This window comes from Lepisosteus platostomus, chromosome 18, assembly GCF_059453375.1.
Source record: "Lepisosteus platostomus isolate fLepPlt1 chromosome 18, fLepPlt1.hap1, whole genome shotgun sequence".
Lineage (NCBI taxonomy): Eukaryota > Metazoa > Chordata > Actinopteri > Semionotiformes > Lepisosteidae > Lepisosteus > Lepisosteus platostomus.
The window spans coordinates 10894122-10911157 of NC_142628.1; the positions used below are offsets into that span (position 1 = coordinate 10894122).

Here is a 17036-nt window from a genome sequence, read left to right on the forward strand (position 1 = left end):
AGTTGTTCAGTATTTTGTAACATCATTCAGGCAGTGTCATATAAAATGGTTTGTCTGAATTGCCCATAATGTGTCTTAGCCCTAATACATTGGGCAGCTCTGTGGCTTGACACTTGTTTTAAAAATATCTACTGTATTAGTACCTTTAAAATAAATACAGTACTGAAAGTAGAATGAGTTGTTTTTGAGGGTGTATAACGAGACAAGATTCTTTTCAAAACTAACATTATACAAGCATTAAGAACAGAGGATGAGACAGATAAAACAAGTCTGTAGAAAAGGTTTTCAGCCTTTAAGAAACAGGCTTAGCAAGACAAGAAAATTGTACGCTATTCAAAAAGTGAAAAGAAAATGGCTTCAAATGCTTTCCCTGTCACTGACACTATAGTTTTAAGAAAAAATGGTAAAGGTGTGGAGGCGTGTCACAAAGTTTAGGCAGATGTACAGTATGCTTTAAAGCAGTGATGTGTGCAGTTTTTAAAAGATATGAAGGCCCTGTAATGCATTTACAAAGGTAAGTATGTGTTCAAAAAGCTAAATGCCATTTAAATGTTGTCATCAGATGTCGTGAGAAAAAGGGCTAAGTATGAACTAAAGCATCTGAAATACTACTGTATTCATTTTAAGGAAACACATCACTTACTTCTGACCACGCCGATGAAGGAGAGCTGTTTCATTCAATATATCATATGCATTTGACTAATCGAGCGGTACAATTGATAAAAAAGGAGTAGTGTTATGTATGAAAAAATGAGCTTGTCTACCCAGAAGCGTGTTATATTTTTTTAATGTCTTAGCATTATAATCAGTTCAAAGCAATCATTTTCATCATCCTACATCTTCCCATTTACTTTATAAGATGATGTGGAAGGTCTTAAGAACTAAATGGGAAGGTAAAGGATGATAAAGAGTTTGAATAAGCAGTTGTGTGCCCTTAGTCCCAGTTTCCACCCTTCGTTTCCAGGACAGGTTCCAGTTTGCCACAACCTTCACTAAGATAAGCTGTGTGCTGATAACGGGTTGATGGAGTTCACTGCAGGATTTAGGTGGTCCAAGAGGACAGTGTATTATATTCTGTTTAATAGACTGCAGAACACAGGAAGGCTAAATTATGTCATGATGTCAACCTTATCTATTGAATGCCTGTATAATATTTTTCAGCTGAAGCACTTCTGAGAAATGATAACCCTGTAAAATGTGAATTAAAAATCACTGAAGGAGTGCTGCTTTAATGGTGCTGGATGACTGTTTAAAACCATAAGCAGTGTTGCATGAGGTAGATGAAACATCAACAAAATAAACAAGCATGTCACTGATGAGGCTGTAGTGCTTAATGGTGAGAATAGGAATGTATCGGTTTGCACACCGCCATCCTTTCTGACTAGGGAGATAAGGCTTATTTTAAACAATCTGCTTTTGGCAAGAAAAAAAGTTCAATGGTTGCTTTTGTGACCTGCAGTGCAGTGGGTTGTGAACTCAATCTTTCTGATGTTTTTTTTTATTGTCAGATTACAGCCTTTCTGGCTCTGTTAAATACTTTTCACTATACCTCTTTGCTAGTTTCCCAACTGCTCTCTTCAGAAAAGAATACGCAGTAGTGTATAGTAGTTCTGAATCCTGGATTGAACTATCAGTGCTTATAGCTTTGTCTGTTTCTGTATTTGTTTAAGCTGTTTCTTTTTCATTGCGTTCTGGAAGTTAATTTTTATTATGTATTTGTAACTTCATAGAGATGGAAGGTGCAGGACTGTAGGTGACTGATTGAAACTGGACGGTAAAACTGAGATGAAGATAGATGAACAGTAGAGTTTCTTATTTTCAAAGTTTCCATGGCAAAGAATAATTGAACTATCTTTTCTATTAGAAGTAGCTAACAGCTAATGATATTAAATTACATTAAAACATGAGAGCACTGAATCATCATTATTTGGAAATGTGTCATTTGTTATAATGGCGTACTAGTTTTTGTCAAGTCCATTCCAAAACCTTTATTAAATCACAATGATCAGTACAAATGACTGTAAGTCCCTTTACATTTTTTCCAGTACATTATTGTGTGTTAGAAGATAAGCAAAACAGTCCGTTATTACTCGTGTTGAGCGTCAGGTGTTTTCATTTCAAAGCTGTTGTGTTGACATACTGTAGATCAGTCAGAGGTAAGGTTTCTTGTCTTTTTAATCCTAACATTAATTTATAAATTTATATGTTAATTAATTTATAAGTAATATATGTTAAAATTACACCAGACTTTGAAATGACTTGAAAAACCTGTGCATTTAGATGGCGTGTGATCATTCACACTGAAAGAAAATTAATTGATAGTTTCTCTTTTGCTTTATTTATGTATTCCGTTATCACAAGGTGAGCACAAGAGCATACAGTATATTCATTATACGCATTCATTTCTGTAAGTGCCTCTTGCTTTGACCTGTGTCACTCTCTCATGGTGCTCTTGAAAAACAGTTCTGACATCTCAAGGAGGTTTATCTCCTGATGAAATTATAGTAAATACATTTACCATAATGTATTTAATATTTAATCCCCTGTGATGGAAGTGGCATAACTCTGGGTCACTTTGTCTCTGAAGCAGAGTTTTAGGGGTGACCACAACATGGAAGATAGACAAAGATTAAAATTCTTATGATGAATCAGGAAAGCTGGGATACTGGATTTATGAAAGAAGGTATATCTAAAATATTATCCTTTAGTGGGGTGTGGGTCACTCCTGAGCCCTGAATTAAGCATGTGATGGAATGCATCCTCACTAAATACATTATTAATGGGAAATAAATAAGATGACATTAAATGTGGAATCCATGCAAGGTTGTACTGATAAAAAAAAATCTTTATTGTACTTCTGAAGGCACAACATCCATTTGTATTTACGATCTTGCTAATACTGGTGGATCATTCATATAGCTACAGTATGTCTGAGCCCAATGTCGCATTACAACTGGTTTTAATCCTAGATACAAAAAAAGGTTTAGATGCTTCAGGCTATGCAGACCCCAGGAGAGGTGTAAATATAATCTGTGGATTTGGCCCGAAGTAAACAGAGGATTCTTTTATAGCATGCATTAATCCAAGAGAAGACTCTTGCATGGATGAAAAGTGAAGAACTTTTTCTGTCTTGAGGCACGGCCCTGGATTAGACAAGTCCCCTTCCCTTTGTGTTACAGTGCAATTAACTCCATCCATCCATCCAATCTCAGCTCTTGAAAAGACTTATTTTGAAATTTCTGTTCACAGGACCTTCAATATATAGGAGTCTTCAATATTCTGTAACTGGTTACAAACCAAAAGACAGAAGTCAGAACAAAGAAAGGCAATGTGGTTGTTTTCTTTGTCACCCGAGAATGGAAAATGAAAGTAATTTCCCCCTCTGTTGTGCATTTTATTTCTCTCTGAGGCAGATATTGATGAATGTGCTGAGGGGCTGATTCAGTGTCACAACCACTCGCGCTGTGTTAACCTTCCTGGCTGGTTCCACTGTGAATGCAGGAGCGGTTTCCATGACAATGGGTCCTACTCACTTGATGGGGGGTCCTGCGTTGGTAAGCAATTAAGAGTTGAAATGTTGTACTCTTTAATATATCATGTCTATTAATAAACCACTGGAATCATGAGTGCCTCTTAGTCTAATACCCAATTAGTGCACTGGATTTTGGTCAGATTCTGCAGACAAAGGCAATAAATTGAAGCCATTAGTGTGATGTTTGTGTGTTATCTAGCATTCCACATCCATCTTCATGCAACTTTGTTGCTAATCCCCGCATCTCCCACCAAGTCATTCATTATCCCTAATCAGTGGTCTTAGAGTAATGAGGAACTTTAACTTGCCACACTGGATCATAATCATCAATTTGTATGTTATTTTGTTCTGCTTTCAGCACCATTAATTCAGAGGGACTTGTCCTCCATCTGCTATTATGCCTGGAAAGACAAAATGGCAATAAGACAAAACAGTCTGCACATCGCATGTAATGAACAGCTAAGACTTAAAAAAAAATGTAGTGCAATAACTTATATGCCCATAATCACATTTTCATATTTATTAATCAGCTCAGCGCAAGCATATGAAAAAATACAAAAGCCAAGCTAGATTTAAAATCAGTACATATATATATATATGAGCTCTATAAGAAAATGGTAATTCATGTTCCTATTCACAGTAAAAAAGATCTGATTTAAAGATTTAGGCAAAACCTTATTTGGATTTTTCTGCAAAGAATGCTTACATTCCCCATTCCATATTTTACAGAGATACAGGGGTGGCGAGAGAAAGCATTTGTGTTTTGTTGAAATGATAGCTGCACCACGCATTTAGCCTTATCTCCATCTCTGTAGTGTCAGTTTAATTTCAAAATGCATTACTACCAGCACAGCCTCATACGGCCATCTTTCATTCTTTGCTGATAAACATAAAGCTCGTGGATTTGGAGGTATTCAGAGTAATATCACCCCTGAAGCCGAAGCGGTGCTTCTCAGCATGCCAAGGCGATGACCTAGCTAGTAGATGTGCAGTGCATCAGCCTGGACAACCAGCTCTGAAAACCCAGCTTAGCAATCAAACCTGTGCATATGTGACCTTGCGAATGTGCTGTTCACCTCTTATGTACATGTCCTCATCCAGCGTTAAACCCAGGATTAGGCTGTAGATTTGTAAATGTATAGATGTAGATGTGAAGAAATGTATGACTGGGGATTGCCCTAGGGGCTTGAATGCCATTGGGCAGGCTGCATTGTAATCTCTTAACTGTGTCTTGCAGTGACACCAGGCCATATTTCAGGAAAATGTAGGTGATCCGACACTGGTCCTTAGTATCCAGTATAGCCATCTACAGTGTGTCTTACAGGTGTTATAATAGATATGTTGTGTTGGTTAGAATTATAATTTACAGAGAAAGATTTAGATTTAGATTGTAAAGCAATACTTTGACAAAGTTTTGGGTCCTCTCTAAAATTTTATTCAAATCCATAAAAGCATCTGGCCTCCTTATGAAAGTTGCTTTCTTGTGCTTGCATTATTTGCTTGTATTCCATTTTAGTTTTCCGAACACGTACAAATGCGTAGGTAATAAAGTACTCCTCTCATAAATGTACCGTACCTGTCATTAGAAGGTGCATGTTTGTAAGTGACAGAACTGAAAACACAGATATCTAATTAAATACTATTACAGCAAGCTGACATGTTTTGACAGCCTTAGAAATAACATATCTTGTTGACAACCATGTGTACATGTATGCTAATCAGAGGTCAAGTCAGATCTAAATAAATGGTATCACAGCCATAAAGGGAATTCACAATTAAATAAGAAATCCCTAAAAAACTCTAATTTGTTTGCAAACAAGAGTCCCTAATCTCTGTTAAATTTGCATATTCACTTTATAAAAGCAGAATATGGTTCTCTTTGATTGATATAGAAGATTTATGGATCTACTGTACCACTACAGCAGTGAAGGTGATTATGCCTTTTTTAGGACAAAAGACTTACAAAAAAAGAAATGCACGTTCTGATCCACAGTAGATGATGACCCTTTGGCAATGTTAAACTGAACAACATACTGTAGGGTCATTTTATTCACTGTGTCCCAGCTTGTGATAAACCCAATCCATGGATAAATGGAGATGACTTTGGTCTCCAGCAGCTACAATGTCTTGAGCATTTCATCATAAGGATAAAATAAACACATACAAAAACTGCTCTAGGTCAACACACTTTCATTGTCAGTATGAAGATGGGTTTTTGAGATGTGGTCGATTGGGAGTGAATCCTGAGGGGTAACAGTTATTTGTAGCTGCTGAATGGAGAGATGAAGATTTAAAAAAAAAAACAATACTTTTATTAATCTTTTAAATTGAGCAAAAAATATCAAATTACATCTCACAAAATATTTTATAGCAGAACAAATATCGGGAACAGGCACAAAAAAGAGTATATGACTCAGCCAGTAAATGATTAAAATACTTATTAATGTAAAATATTAGAAAACCAATATCTGCTCTGTGAAGGCACTAATAATAAACTTACACAGAAATATGCTGAAATGGGCGCAGCTCTCCTGTAACTAAATCCATCCAGCATTGCAGACCCAGACACTGATTAGAACTTATGTTTGTTGCAGAAAGAAGGAGTGAGAACACTTAGAGTTAGGACCGCCAGTCTAATCTAGCCACCATGTCATTTTGAAGGTGGGAGTGAAGAGGGGCACCCACTGTAAGCCCACACAACCTCAAAAAAAACAAACTCCGGACAGCTCTAAAGCATTGGGTCTTAGATGGGACAGGCAGATATACTGATAGTATTTTACCTTTAGGAAAAATATTCTTTAAGAAAGGGTTTATTTTTATACCACATATCCATTAAGTCTTTAAAATAAAATGCTGTGAATACTGGTTGAATTTATATGTAGTAGTGTGATTGAGAAATGTAGTGCATATTGCTGTTGTCAGGTGTACACATTGTTTATGTGATGCGCAGTGAGGATTTCATTTCTATTGAAATAAGTATGTTTCTGTTTTTCTTATTTGTCATCAGCTGGTAATATATATCAGGAAAAATAATGTTTGAAGAATCATTTGACTGCCATTTCCTGTATCCCATGTTGAATTTTTCTAGGGTGTAGTTGCTACATGCATGTAGGTCCAGACCCTGAATTATAAACTCCCATAAGCCTGAGACACATCACACAAATGAGCATCAAAACGCCACCTTGGAAACTGGGGCCTGAAGGATCTGGAAGTGATTGGAAACCAAAAAACTGTGAAAAGCTTTATACACAATTTGAGCCCTATTGCTTTTTAGAAGCTGCAGCGATTCATAGACCATAAAACTGTTTTATCAAAGTCAAAGCACTGATATAGCAGGTGCAGTTAGACCCTGGATTCAAACAATCTCCAGGCTAGTAACTTGCAGAGTAAAAAAAATTAAAATTCAAGGGAGTGTTGTTGCTGTAACAGGTTTGTAATTCTAGATTCACAACTAGAGTATGGAAAGCTTTCAAAGTAATAAATGCAGAGCACTGCACTTTTAGTTGTAAATTAAAAAAATATTCTTAACAGTGTTAATAACTATACCTAACCAGATAAACATTTATAAAATGCAGACCACATATGTTGAGGTCAGCACAGAACTGAATTCTGCTTGTTCCAATGTAGTGCATACATTTTAATTTAAATTCCTGTAATAGTGTACATATTTATACTTATTATTGAAAACCAATTATTATGGTTTATGACTTTCTAACTTGACATTTTGTATTGCCTGTTTTGCATCGGCCATTGCTGTATTTGTATTTGTACCTATACAGTAATAGGAAATTTTGCTGTATGTGGAGTGGTTGGTATGCAAAATATAACTTGGTGACATTGAATCAGAATGCCCCCTGCCATCTGTGGCTCAACCAATTGTTCCCTGTTTCATAATATTGTGCAGTACATTTCCTTTACACTCATGGACATTTATTATACAAGAGGTATGCAAATGTGCTGTAGTATGTGGTATATTAATAAACAGTTTGTGTGTAAAGATTATGATAATAAGACGCAAATACACATTACTGCATATGCACTTTCATTTCACTATACATAACCTTTCCATATGGGCTGCCTAAGGATATTAAAATGAAATGCAGTTGGCATTTTGTAATACACAACTGCTTGATTCCCGGTAAGACTCTGTAATTACTAACATCTGTTTTTCCTGAATAAATTGCTGGAAATGCATGGCAGTTTTTAGTCTATGACGGGCTAGAGGGCGTAATGGCACTCTGTTAAATATGACATGAAGACCTATTAATCAATGGTGAATTGTATATGAAGGTATGTTTCTCATCCAGACAAATATTTCATTTAGTTTATGCAAATAGCCAGTGTCACTTTTTTAAATAAATGATCTGAGCCACGTTTGTGAGTTAATGCAGAAGGTAATTAGAATTAACATTTTGTACTTTTGCCGAATGTCCATATCAGAGTAAAAATGCATTTTTGTTGCCAGGCATTGTTTCAGCAAAAATAAGTATGCTCATATAGCTTTAAGATGTATGGTGTTTTCAAAGAAAATACTGATTAAGGTTAAAAACTATTTAATTTACCTTCTTTAAATGTTATTTAATTATCTCTATTGACACCAAAATATCTCTAAATTAATTGTCTTTAGTGTTTAAAAGAACTTCTCTTAAATTAAAGTCATGGGTTGAACTTTAATTTATCATAAACACTCATGATAGCTAATCTAAAAGTTAGTATATAAACTATTTAAAGTGTGTTTTTTTTCCATTTTAGAAGTATAACATCTTTAGAGTTTCTAGTAAAACCTCCAGCTATAGTTTTGTTAATTAAGCTAGAAGAAAAAAAGTTTTCTAGGTAAGATTAGTTTCCTGCTGAAATCCTGTTTCCTTTAAATCTAATTTCAACACCAAATATTAGTCATCAGCTTTCTCCAAGTCATCAGAATGGAAATTTGGGTTCAAGTGCTGTATTACCCTTGGCAGTCACTCTTGCCGAAAATTAAATGTAGCTTATTATATTATTTATTGGTGTTACAAGATGAAAAGGCAAACCCTACCAGGCATGTTTATCTAATATTGAAAAAAATATAATTTCCATAGAATTCATTATTGCTTCCTGTTTGGGTGGCATGGTAGCACAGTGTTTAGCATTGGTCGGGGGACCTGGGTTCAATTTCAGACCTGGGGTGCTATTTGCGTGAAATTTTTATGGTCTCCTTGTGTTTGTGTGGGTTTCCTCTGGGTGCTCTAGTTTCCTCCCACAGTCCAGTGAACACTATTAGGTTAATTGACTTCTGGGAAAATTGGTCCTTGTGTGAGTATGAGTACGTTTGTGTCTGTGTGTTCCCTGCAATGGACTGGTGTCCCGTCTAGGGTCTGCTCTGCCATATGCCTGTTGCTTGCTGGGATAGGCACTGTCAATGAGGCTGGTTAGAAAGTGGATGGGTGCATGGATGCTTGTTTTCTGTTTAAGGTGCTTTGAGGGTTTATTTAAGTTCTGTGGATTGAAGATCTTTCTATTTCTCTGTGGTGTACAAAAGAGGGGAAACAAGCCCACAGGACATTTTCAGTCCTTACACCTGAATGTTTGAATGAGGCACTGAATTCTCCTAATAACCACAGTTATTACATGACCTGGATGGAGGTTCAATTTGTTTTTTGTTTTTCTTGTGCCTTTAAAAAGTAAAAGGAAACTGAAGTAGTTCTCGGTCTTGGTTGCAGACATTGATGAATGTGCGACAAGAACTCACACCTGCTGGAATGACTCAGCCTGTGTGAACCTGCTGGGCAGCTATGACTGCCTGTGTCCTTCTGGTCCGTCGTGTACTGGGGACTGCCCCCATGAAGGAGGGCTGAAGAGAAACGGTCAAGTCTGGACTCTCAAGGAAGACAGGTGCTCTGTGTGCTCTTGCAAGGTACAGTATGGTTTATTTACCATGAACCAGAGTCTTTTGAATACATTGTACTCAGTACTGATCAATCACCCTTGTCTACCAAATTTCCCATTGTCCCTTATCAATCATGGCCTCCTAATAATCCCCATCTATGAATTGGCTACAGTACCCTGCTCTCCCCCCCACATATAGCTGATGTGTGGTGAGCGTACTGGTGCACTATGGCTGCCGTCGCAACATCCAGGTGGGGCTGCACACTGGTGGTGGTGGAGGGGATCCCCATTACCTGTAAAGCGCTTTGAGTGGAGTGTCCAGAAAAGCGCTATATAAGTGTAAACTATTATTATTTATTACTACTGGTAGATATAAATTTGTATTTTATGTATACAAAAACAATGCAAAATTTTATTTCAATGAAAATGATCTGGTTGCATATCAGCACACATGGACTAGAATCCTGGTAAACGCTCACTTGGCTTGATATGATTGGCCGGAGGACCTCCGATTTTATTTGATCTTTTATTTAACCATAGTATGTTAAATTCAAGACGATACAATTTGCCACTATTTTGGGGATTATATTTCCACTATCATTGTAGCATAAATAGATTTGATAAAAGAAGACAGGTATTAATCCATTTTAGTCTGCTCTAGTTTCTGTTCTCTTGTTCTTATAGATTTACGTGTTGCAAGTTAAACATGAAAATTAATAGAGTGATACTATACTGTACCACTTGGCTGTGGAAATGTAACGATTAGGCTTCCAGACACCAAGAAGGTGGGGTATGATACAAATAATTCCTGTAAATTGCCATCTGATGACATTCATGTTGAGTGTTATCGGCTCTGAATCAAGAAGAATGATTCTGCTGACATTAAAATCTGCAAGTGCATGTTCTGTGTGGGTAAGCTGTTCTTTGATCACTGTGGAAGTTCAGATCAAGCAGTGTGTGCCGTAAATTGTTTAATTCCTATGGGAGCGAGGAGTCAATATTTTACATCGTATTTAACCTCTACTTTGGTTCAAAGGGTCAACATATAATGTTACCAGACAATGTAAACAGGTAGTGTTTGGCTAATGAAAGGTATGAGGTCAAAAAAACTTTATTTGATGAAGAAAAAGTCATTTTTGTGAGCATTTAGGTACAAAAGAAGAAATATATACAATGTATTTATTTTCTTTCAAATCTTTGCGGGTGTGAAACTATTAATCATTTATACTCATTACATTTTGGTGGCTACTACATTAACAAAAATTCAGTCACACTAACAGTTTTCAAGAGATGCTCACTCAACATATCTTTTGTTTTCATTTAAGATTTTATGACAGTCATTGCAATTTTTTTAATAAGCTGATAAATGTGCCTTTTTATTTATTACTTTATTTTAAATTAATCAGTTTATTGCTGAGGTGCAGTTCTTCAGTTTAAATTGTGATTCCTGATATTTGGATATTTCACCTTTTAGCTGACAGCTGGATTTTTTTATTACTCTGTAATTTCTTTCGCTTACATTGTTTTGAGTTTGTGTCCTCAAGGGGAGTTATTTTAGAATGCTGTAATTATGCCCATTATAACATCAAGTTTGCTATTTCTGAACCAAGCCCTTCCAGCAAGTGGAATAAATGTCAGTACGTTTACTAAGCGTAACCCTCCATTTTCGCAGCGCCTTTTTAAAATAATTATTTCCAAATCTGAAAAATCAGACATGCGTCAAAAATAATTATACACAAAACATTTTGCTAAGATGGCTTCTTTTTATGTCAGGATGGGAAAATCTTCTGCAGGAGAACAGCGTGTGACTGCCAAAACCCCAATGTTGATCTGTACTGCTGCCCAGAATGCGACTCCAGAGTAACCAGCCAGTGTTTACACCAAAGCGGGCACACAGTCTATCGAAGTGGAGACAACTGGACCTACAGCTGCCAGCAGTGCAGATGTCTGGTTCGTTCCTTGTATTTTCATTACTCTAAATGGAAGAGTCAGTATCTAATACCCTCCTCGTTTATATCATCCCATTTGTTAAAAAGAAATTGTTATATAATAAAACAGTATATTATGATATAACAAACCTTAGTGCCTCATCTTATGGCTGCAATTCCTTTACAGCATGGAGAGAGAAACAGTCTGCAGGAATACTCCTCTGATAGCCACCTGTCAGAGCATTTCATCTGTTGACACAAAGGAACAAGTAAAGGTTAATTTCACACTTGAAAACTGGAAAGGGGAAACAACATGATGGCTGTTTTGCCTTCTTAGGTGTTTTTTTCTCATTTCTGTTTTTCAGCGAGGAATTAACCTTTACTTACTCCTTTGTAGTCAACAGGTGGGCAGCTGCGTCAGTGACTTGACACTACGAGTCATAAAAGATTGTGGAGGCAGCACATCTCTTAGTGACATCACTGAGCCTGAAGGCACCAGGCTTGCCTTGAGAGAGGCTGTTTTACCAAAAGCCGAGATGCCTGCCCTGCCAATTCTGTGTTCCCACATTTGGGAATAGCAGTCAATCCAAGGCTTGGTCTGGTCCAGCCTGTGTCAAATGCCACAGTCTGGGATCTACTGTGAGTAAAAGCACTTTGAAATGGTGGGGCCACTCAGGAGCTCCAGCTTTCTTATTTATAGTGCTTCTCTTCTGTATCATCAGTCAGTCTCCCCAAGCATCTTCCCCTCCTCTTAGTCATTGCTTGCTCACTTTTGATGTTTTTTTTTTTGCTGTGCACAAACATACCAGTCTGTTTAAAGAACAATTTGCGAAAGATTTTGACACCTGTATTCTAACCAGAACTCATTTTATGTGACAACGTGTCGATTAGCAGTTTGTTATTAATAAATGGTTCTAGTGCTAAAAGAGACTGGGATCACTTTATGTAAATATTTTTTAGTCTTTTATAGTCAGCTTTTTAATCTTTCCATATGTTACATCTGTAAAGAAAAATGTGGGGAAGTTGAATGCTTCTATTTTCTGAGTACTGTATATTTACTTCACAAATGTTGTTGCATGCTGTTCAGCTCTGTTGGATAGAAGCAATTAAGCAGACTAAGAATCTGGTGCTTTTGTGCACATCAAATATATAAATGTTGAAAGTGATCTAAGCTGTTGCCACTTGATTTTTTATAACATGCTTGCTAAGTGACAGCATTAGTGCCTGTCCACAACTTAGTATTACATGTGTTACATAAGAGTGTGCCATTCTTTTGCCAGGCCAGAAGAAAAAACAAAAAAATAGACAGAAACAGAGAATGAAAAACAAAAAAGGAAAAAAAATGGTATTGAAATTTGCACAGCATCACATGAATCTTGAGATAATTAATTGGGAAATGTAATTAAATTAATATGAGTGGAAAATGAGTTAGACATGGAGAGGTGGAGAAGTCAGCATTGGTGTGGCACTCTAGGTATTGTGCCTCATCACAGCATCCTGAATTTATGTAAAATTAATATAGCTTTCATGCTTTACTTTTTTCATGAGATTAATTACATATCCTTGCACTACTCAAGAGGAAATCAGATTTAATTAACAATAACTGCACTAAAGCATTATCAATTAAACAGAAAGTAGTAAGCAGGGAATAATGCTCATTAAGTTTTCCCAAGTGGGAGTAATGCAGATGTATTGTTTTAGCAAAGGAACAGAAAATAAAGGGTCCCCTTTGAAAATCATGTGCTTGGTAATTAATAAAGCTAACTCTACAAAGTTCTTCATTCAGATTAATATAATTCAGAATGCAATTAATATGAATTGAAATAGTTGGGAAATATAGACTGTAGATTTATAAAATTAAAGAATTTTACCAGGCTGAGACTACAAATCTGTAAATTGTACAGTAAGTAACCGTTAAAAAGGGCAACACATAAAACTCATGACCTTTTTTGCGTTAGACACTTACAAAATTAGTTTTACATTGAAATCTAGTCAATTTTCATGTCATTAAATAGGACAAATAGCATTCTGTTATTTCTATTATGGTTGAGGTCATTACTACCAAACAGGTCATAGTTTATTGAAGGTGAGAATATAGAGTATTGTACCTTGGATCGTGAATGAAAAGTTGATCTTCAAACAGACTATTGTGCTGTCCTATTATACCGAGACTGATGCAGGGTCATTTTTTGGAGTTCTTTCTGAATTTTGTCTGATTTCTGAACGGTGCCATACTCATTTGAAGATGATGCACAACCTATTGCATACAATCAATTATAATCGATTAGCTATTTTCCTTTAATATTTGATTTTAGATCTTACTATAACTCCCAAAGTGAATCCTAATTTTTCTGGGCAATTAATTTTATAGCAATTAAACTGTATTAGTTGCTTTTTTCACTTTTGTTAGCTTTACTGTATGTTAATTGCTATATCCAATTGTATCAGTTGCATTGTACTCGTTTGTATTGTGCTAAACCAAAATATGGTCTGAATGCGATGTCTTTTCCCTGTGTGAAAAGGAAGGAGAAGTGGATTGCTGGCCATTTGCTTGCCCGTCTCTTAATTGCGAGTATACGTCATTGTCAGAAGGCGAATGCTGTCCCCACTGCGTCAGTGATCCATGCCTCGCTGACAACATTGTCTACGACATCAGAAAAACCTGCTTGGATCACTATGGAATTACACGCCTCAGTGGTTCAATATGGACTATGGCTGGGTCACCCTGTACTACATGCAAATGCAAGGTACGGTGTAATATACATGTATAATAATTCACTATTTGACAGTAGCATCAATGGTGCAGTGTTCCAATCTCTAAACTTAGAGTCCTCAATCTGGTATGTACCCTCTTTAAGAAGGATGTTAGGAAAACAGACTGCACCTGTCAGCCAGTTTGAAACAAATGTTGGTTAATTCTATGTATAATCAACTGGCCCCGACTGAGGTCAGTATTTCAGATGAGAAGAGGACAGTAGGGCTAAAAGATTAACAGTGCATAATTCAAATAAGATTTGGAAGATCCAGTGAAACGTTGATTAAAGTCAAATATATCATTGTCGTGCAAGGTTTTTAAGTATTATGTAACCTTCTTTTTATAATGGCTAGACCTTTTTATATACCCCATAAAATTAAAGAAACGCCTTTGAAAATAGAGCAGCATAGTAATACCAGCACTTAAAAAGAAGCCAAAGGTAAAAGCAATCTGTCCTTAACATGCATTAATAATATGGATAACTTTCAATAACTTCAAAGCTACCATTAAAACCATATTTTAACATGTTTCCCCCACAGCCTGAAAAAGCATTTCTATGTTTTATGCCTTTTCTTCTTTCCTCCTTCAGAATGGAAACATCTGCTGTTCAGTGGATTTAGAATGTCTCCAGAATAACTAGGAACAGCTCATTCGGAGAAACTTCCACTTATGAACTGAAAGGATCGCCTGGTTTAAAGTTCCAAATTTTCATTTTTTATGCACCTGACAGTTGCCAAAGTCTCCACATGAGGAAGATGGCTGGAACTTCAGCTTCAAAGGAACCATAGTAATTCCCTTGGCTGTTGTCTTTGAAAGACTCTTGAATCCTAGTTGGATGGAATATGTTATTCTTAATTGTGGAAATCATGTGTGATTCCATTCTTGACAATTCCAATGCCGTTAAATGTGTTGTGTTTTGGGGTTTTTGTCCATTATCCGAGTAAAATCAAAAAAACAAAGGAGCAAAGTTAGAACATTTTGTCTCTGCCAGTGTAAAGCTATATATAGAAACATTCAAATATTTTTATTGCTTTTTTCAATGGCTAAACACATAAATATTCTCAATTTCACAGTCTGCTACTTGACCAATCAAATATTTTATATTTTGCTGTGATGAGTTAATGCATATTCATCAATATTGGCCTCAAGTATCACTTTACCTAACTGCATATTTGAAGTTCCATTATGGTGATCACAAGAAAGCACTTCCATTTCATGTAAGTTTCATGTTATGTTTTTAAATTTAGGACATAAAATGCACTCTATGTGTTGGTAAAGATTTCCATGCACTCAGACTCATTTTTGCAATTAGGCATTTGCTTTGAAAGGCAAGGAACATCCTATTTTCTTAAAAACAAACAAAACATTTTATTAAACTATAGTGATAATAAGGCATGTTCAAGAAGACAAACTGTAATCTGACAAAGTTCAGATTATATAATGTACTGCACTGTACATGAACACAGGATCTTGCCCAGTCTCTGTTAACTGTTTTCAATCACAACATGAAGACTTTTCTTAATTGGATTGCTAATTCTTTAGTCTGTGAAAAGACAGGACCACTTGCTTTTTAGTGTATTTATATTTCTTCAATGATAGTAGTTTGACAAACAAATACAATTAAAGAACTGTATAAATAGTGGCTTATATGCCAAAGTTCAGTAAGTTCAGCCTTTTTTGGTTATTACTCTGCTTGTTAGGGAACTATATATTTGATGTGGCTTCTGCATTTTCCCCTTCACAGGATGTTCATCAGTTTCATAGCCATAGCTTAGCCCTCTATATAACATTAAGTGGTAAGTAAGATTTTTAACACTACCACTATCCACTGTTGTTCACAGCACTCTTACTGCAAACATTGCAAAATATCTAATCACCTCAACCTCAAAGTGCTACAAACTGTCCTGTGTTACCATTAAATGCAGGCTGTATAACCCAATATGCATTATTTGATGCAGTGTTTAAATGTTAATTAGAAAAATCTCTTACTCAAGTATACTATTTCTGGTGTGGTACAGTATATCATTTTGAACATTAATTTTAAAAATTACACGATTAATAATGGTGACCTAGATTGGTATATGTTGTTAAAATATTTCAAAAGTCTTGGAAGATACCAGTTGTCACATTTCTAGGATTTGTCTTACATAACAAGGTGTTATGTATATAAGGTAACAAGGTACAAGGTAAACATACAATTCTAATTCCATTCTTCAAAATATTTCATGGAGACAACGGTAGCATTTGATACATGTTTTTAAAAGGTGTAGTTTACTGTGTTATAATTTTAACTGAAAGCAGTACAAAATAACTAAAAAAATCTACCCAATATTGTCATTTGTTAATGAGGAGCCCAAATCTGAGTAATCTAGGCTCTTACATTTCATACACAATTGGGCAGATTCAGTAGACTGTATGATAACAGCCCATGCCTTACTGCAGTTACAGTATATATAATTGTTCTATATGCATTGTTCTCTGTATATTTTCAATAACATTGAAATTGTCTCCTAGGTCTTGTACCTTGAATTGTTTCTTTCGGTCTGTAATATTAAATTTTTATTTATTCCAGTTGTCTCTGTGTTAAGATATGCCTAAACAAAATCTTCACCATACCTGAGATAAGCTACAGTAAGTCAGTAATAAAGTTAACTGCATAGATCAGTTAACCACATAGTTAATTGATCAGGATACAGGCTTAATGTGAACCATCAAATAAACTATTACAAAATCCTACAGTATGTATTTTTATGTGGCATTACCCTAAGAAAATGATCCATAAAGAGATGTAATCTTATCAGAACAGAGGCATACAAATTCCTAATTTATTTAAAAGGGAAAGTAATACAACCTTTTTTTTAATCCCTGTGTAAATGTCACTGTAACATATTGAAACCATTTAGATTATAATCAGTTTTCTAATTTATGTGCTTTGAAATTTAGTGAAATATTTTGT

The 17036-nt window shown here is 35.7% G+C and overlaps 1 protein-coding gene across 3 annotated transcripts in view; it reads left to right on the forward strand.

The window, feature by feature from the left end:
- The window catches only part of LOC148645650 (protein kinase C-binding protein NELL1-like), a 161768-nt gene extending 144952 nt beyond the window's left edge, over nucleotides 1–16816 (forward strand). For 2 of the 3 annotated variants that reach the window (XM_088611670.1, XM_088611669.1), the window contains 5 exons: nucleotides 3414–3554; nucleotides 9232–9425; nucleotides 11171–11347; nucleotides 13848–14072; nucleotides 14670–16816. In XM_088611670.1, coding sequence (XP_088467796.1) covers nucleotides 3414–3554; nucleotides 9232–9425; nucleotides 11171–11347; nucleotides 13848–14072; nucleotides 14670–14720 — 788 coding nt within the window. In that variant the 3' untranslated portion in view covers nucleotides 14721–16816. The remainder of the gene's footprint in view (nucleotides 1–3413; nucleotides 3555–9231; nucleotides 9426–11170; nucleotides 11348–13847; nucleotides 14073–14669) is intronic. The other variant, XM_088611671.1, reaches the window with a different exon arrangement.
- Nucleotides 16817–17036: the final 220 nt, after the last annotated feature.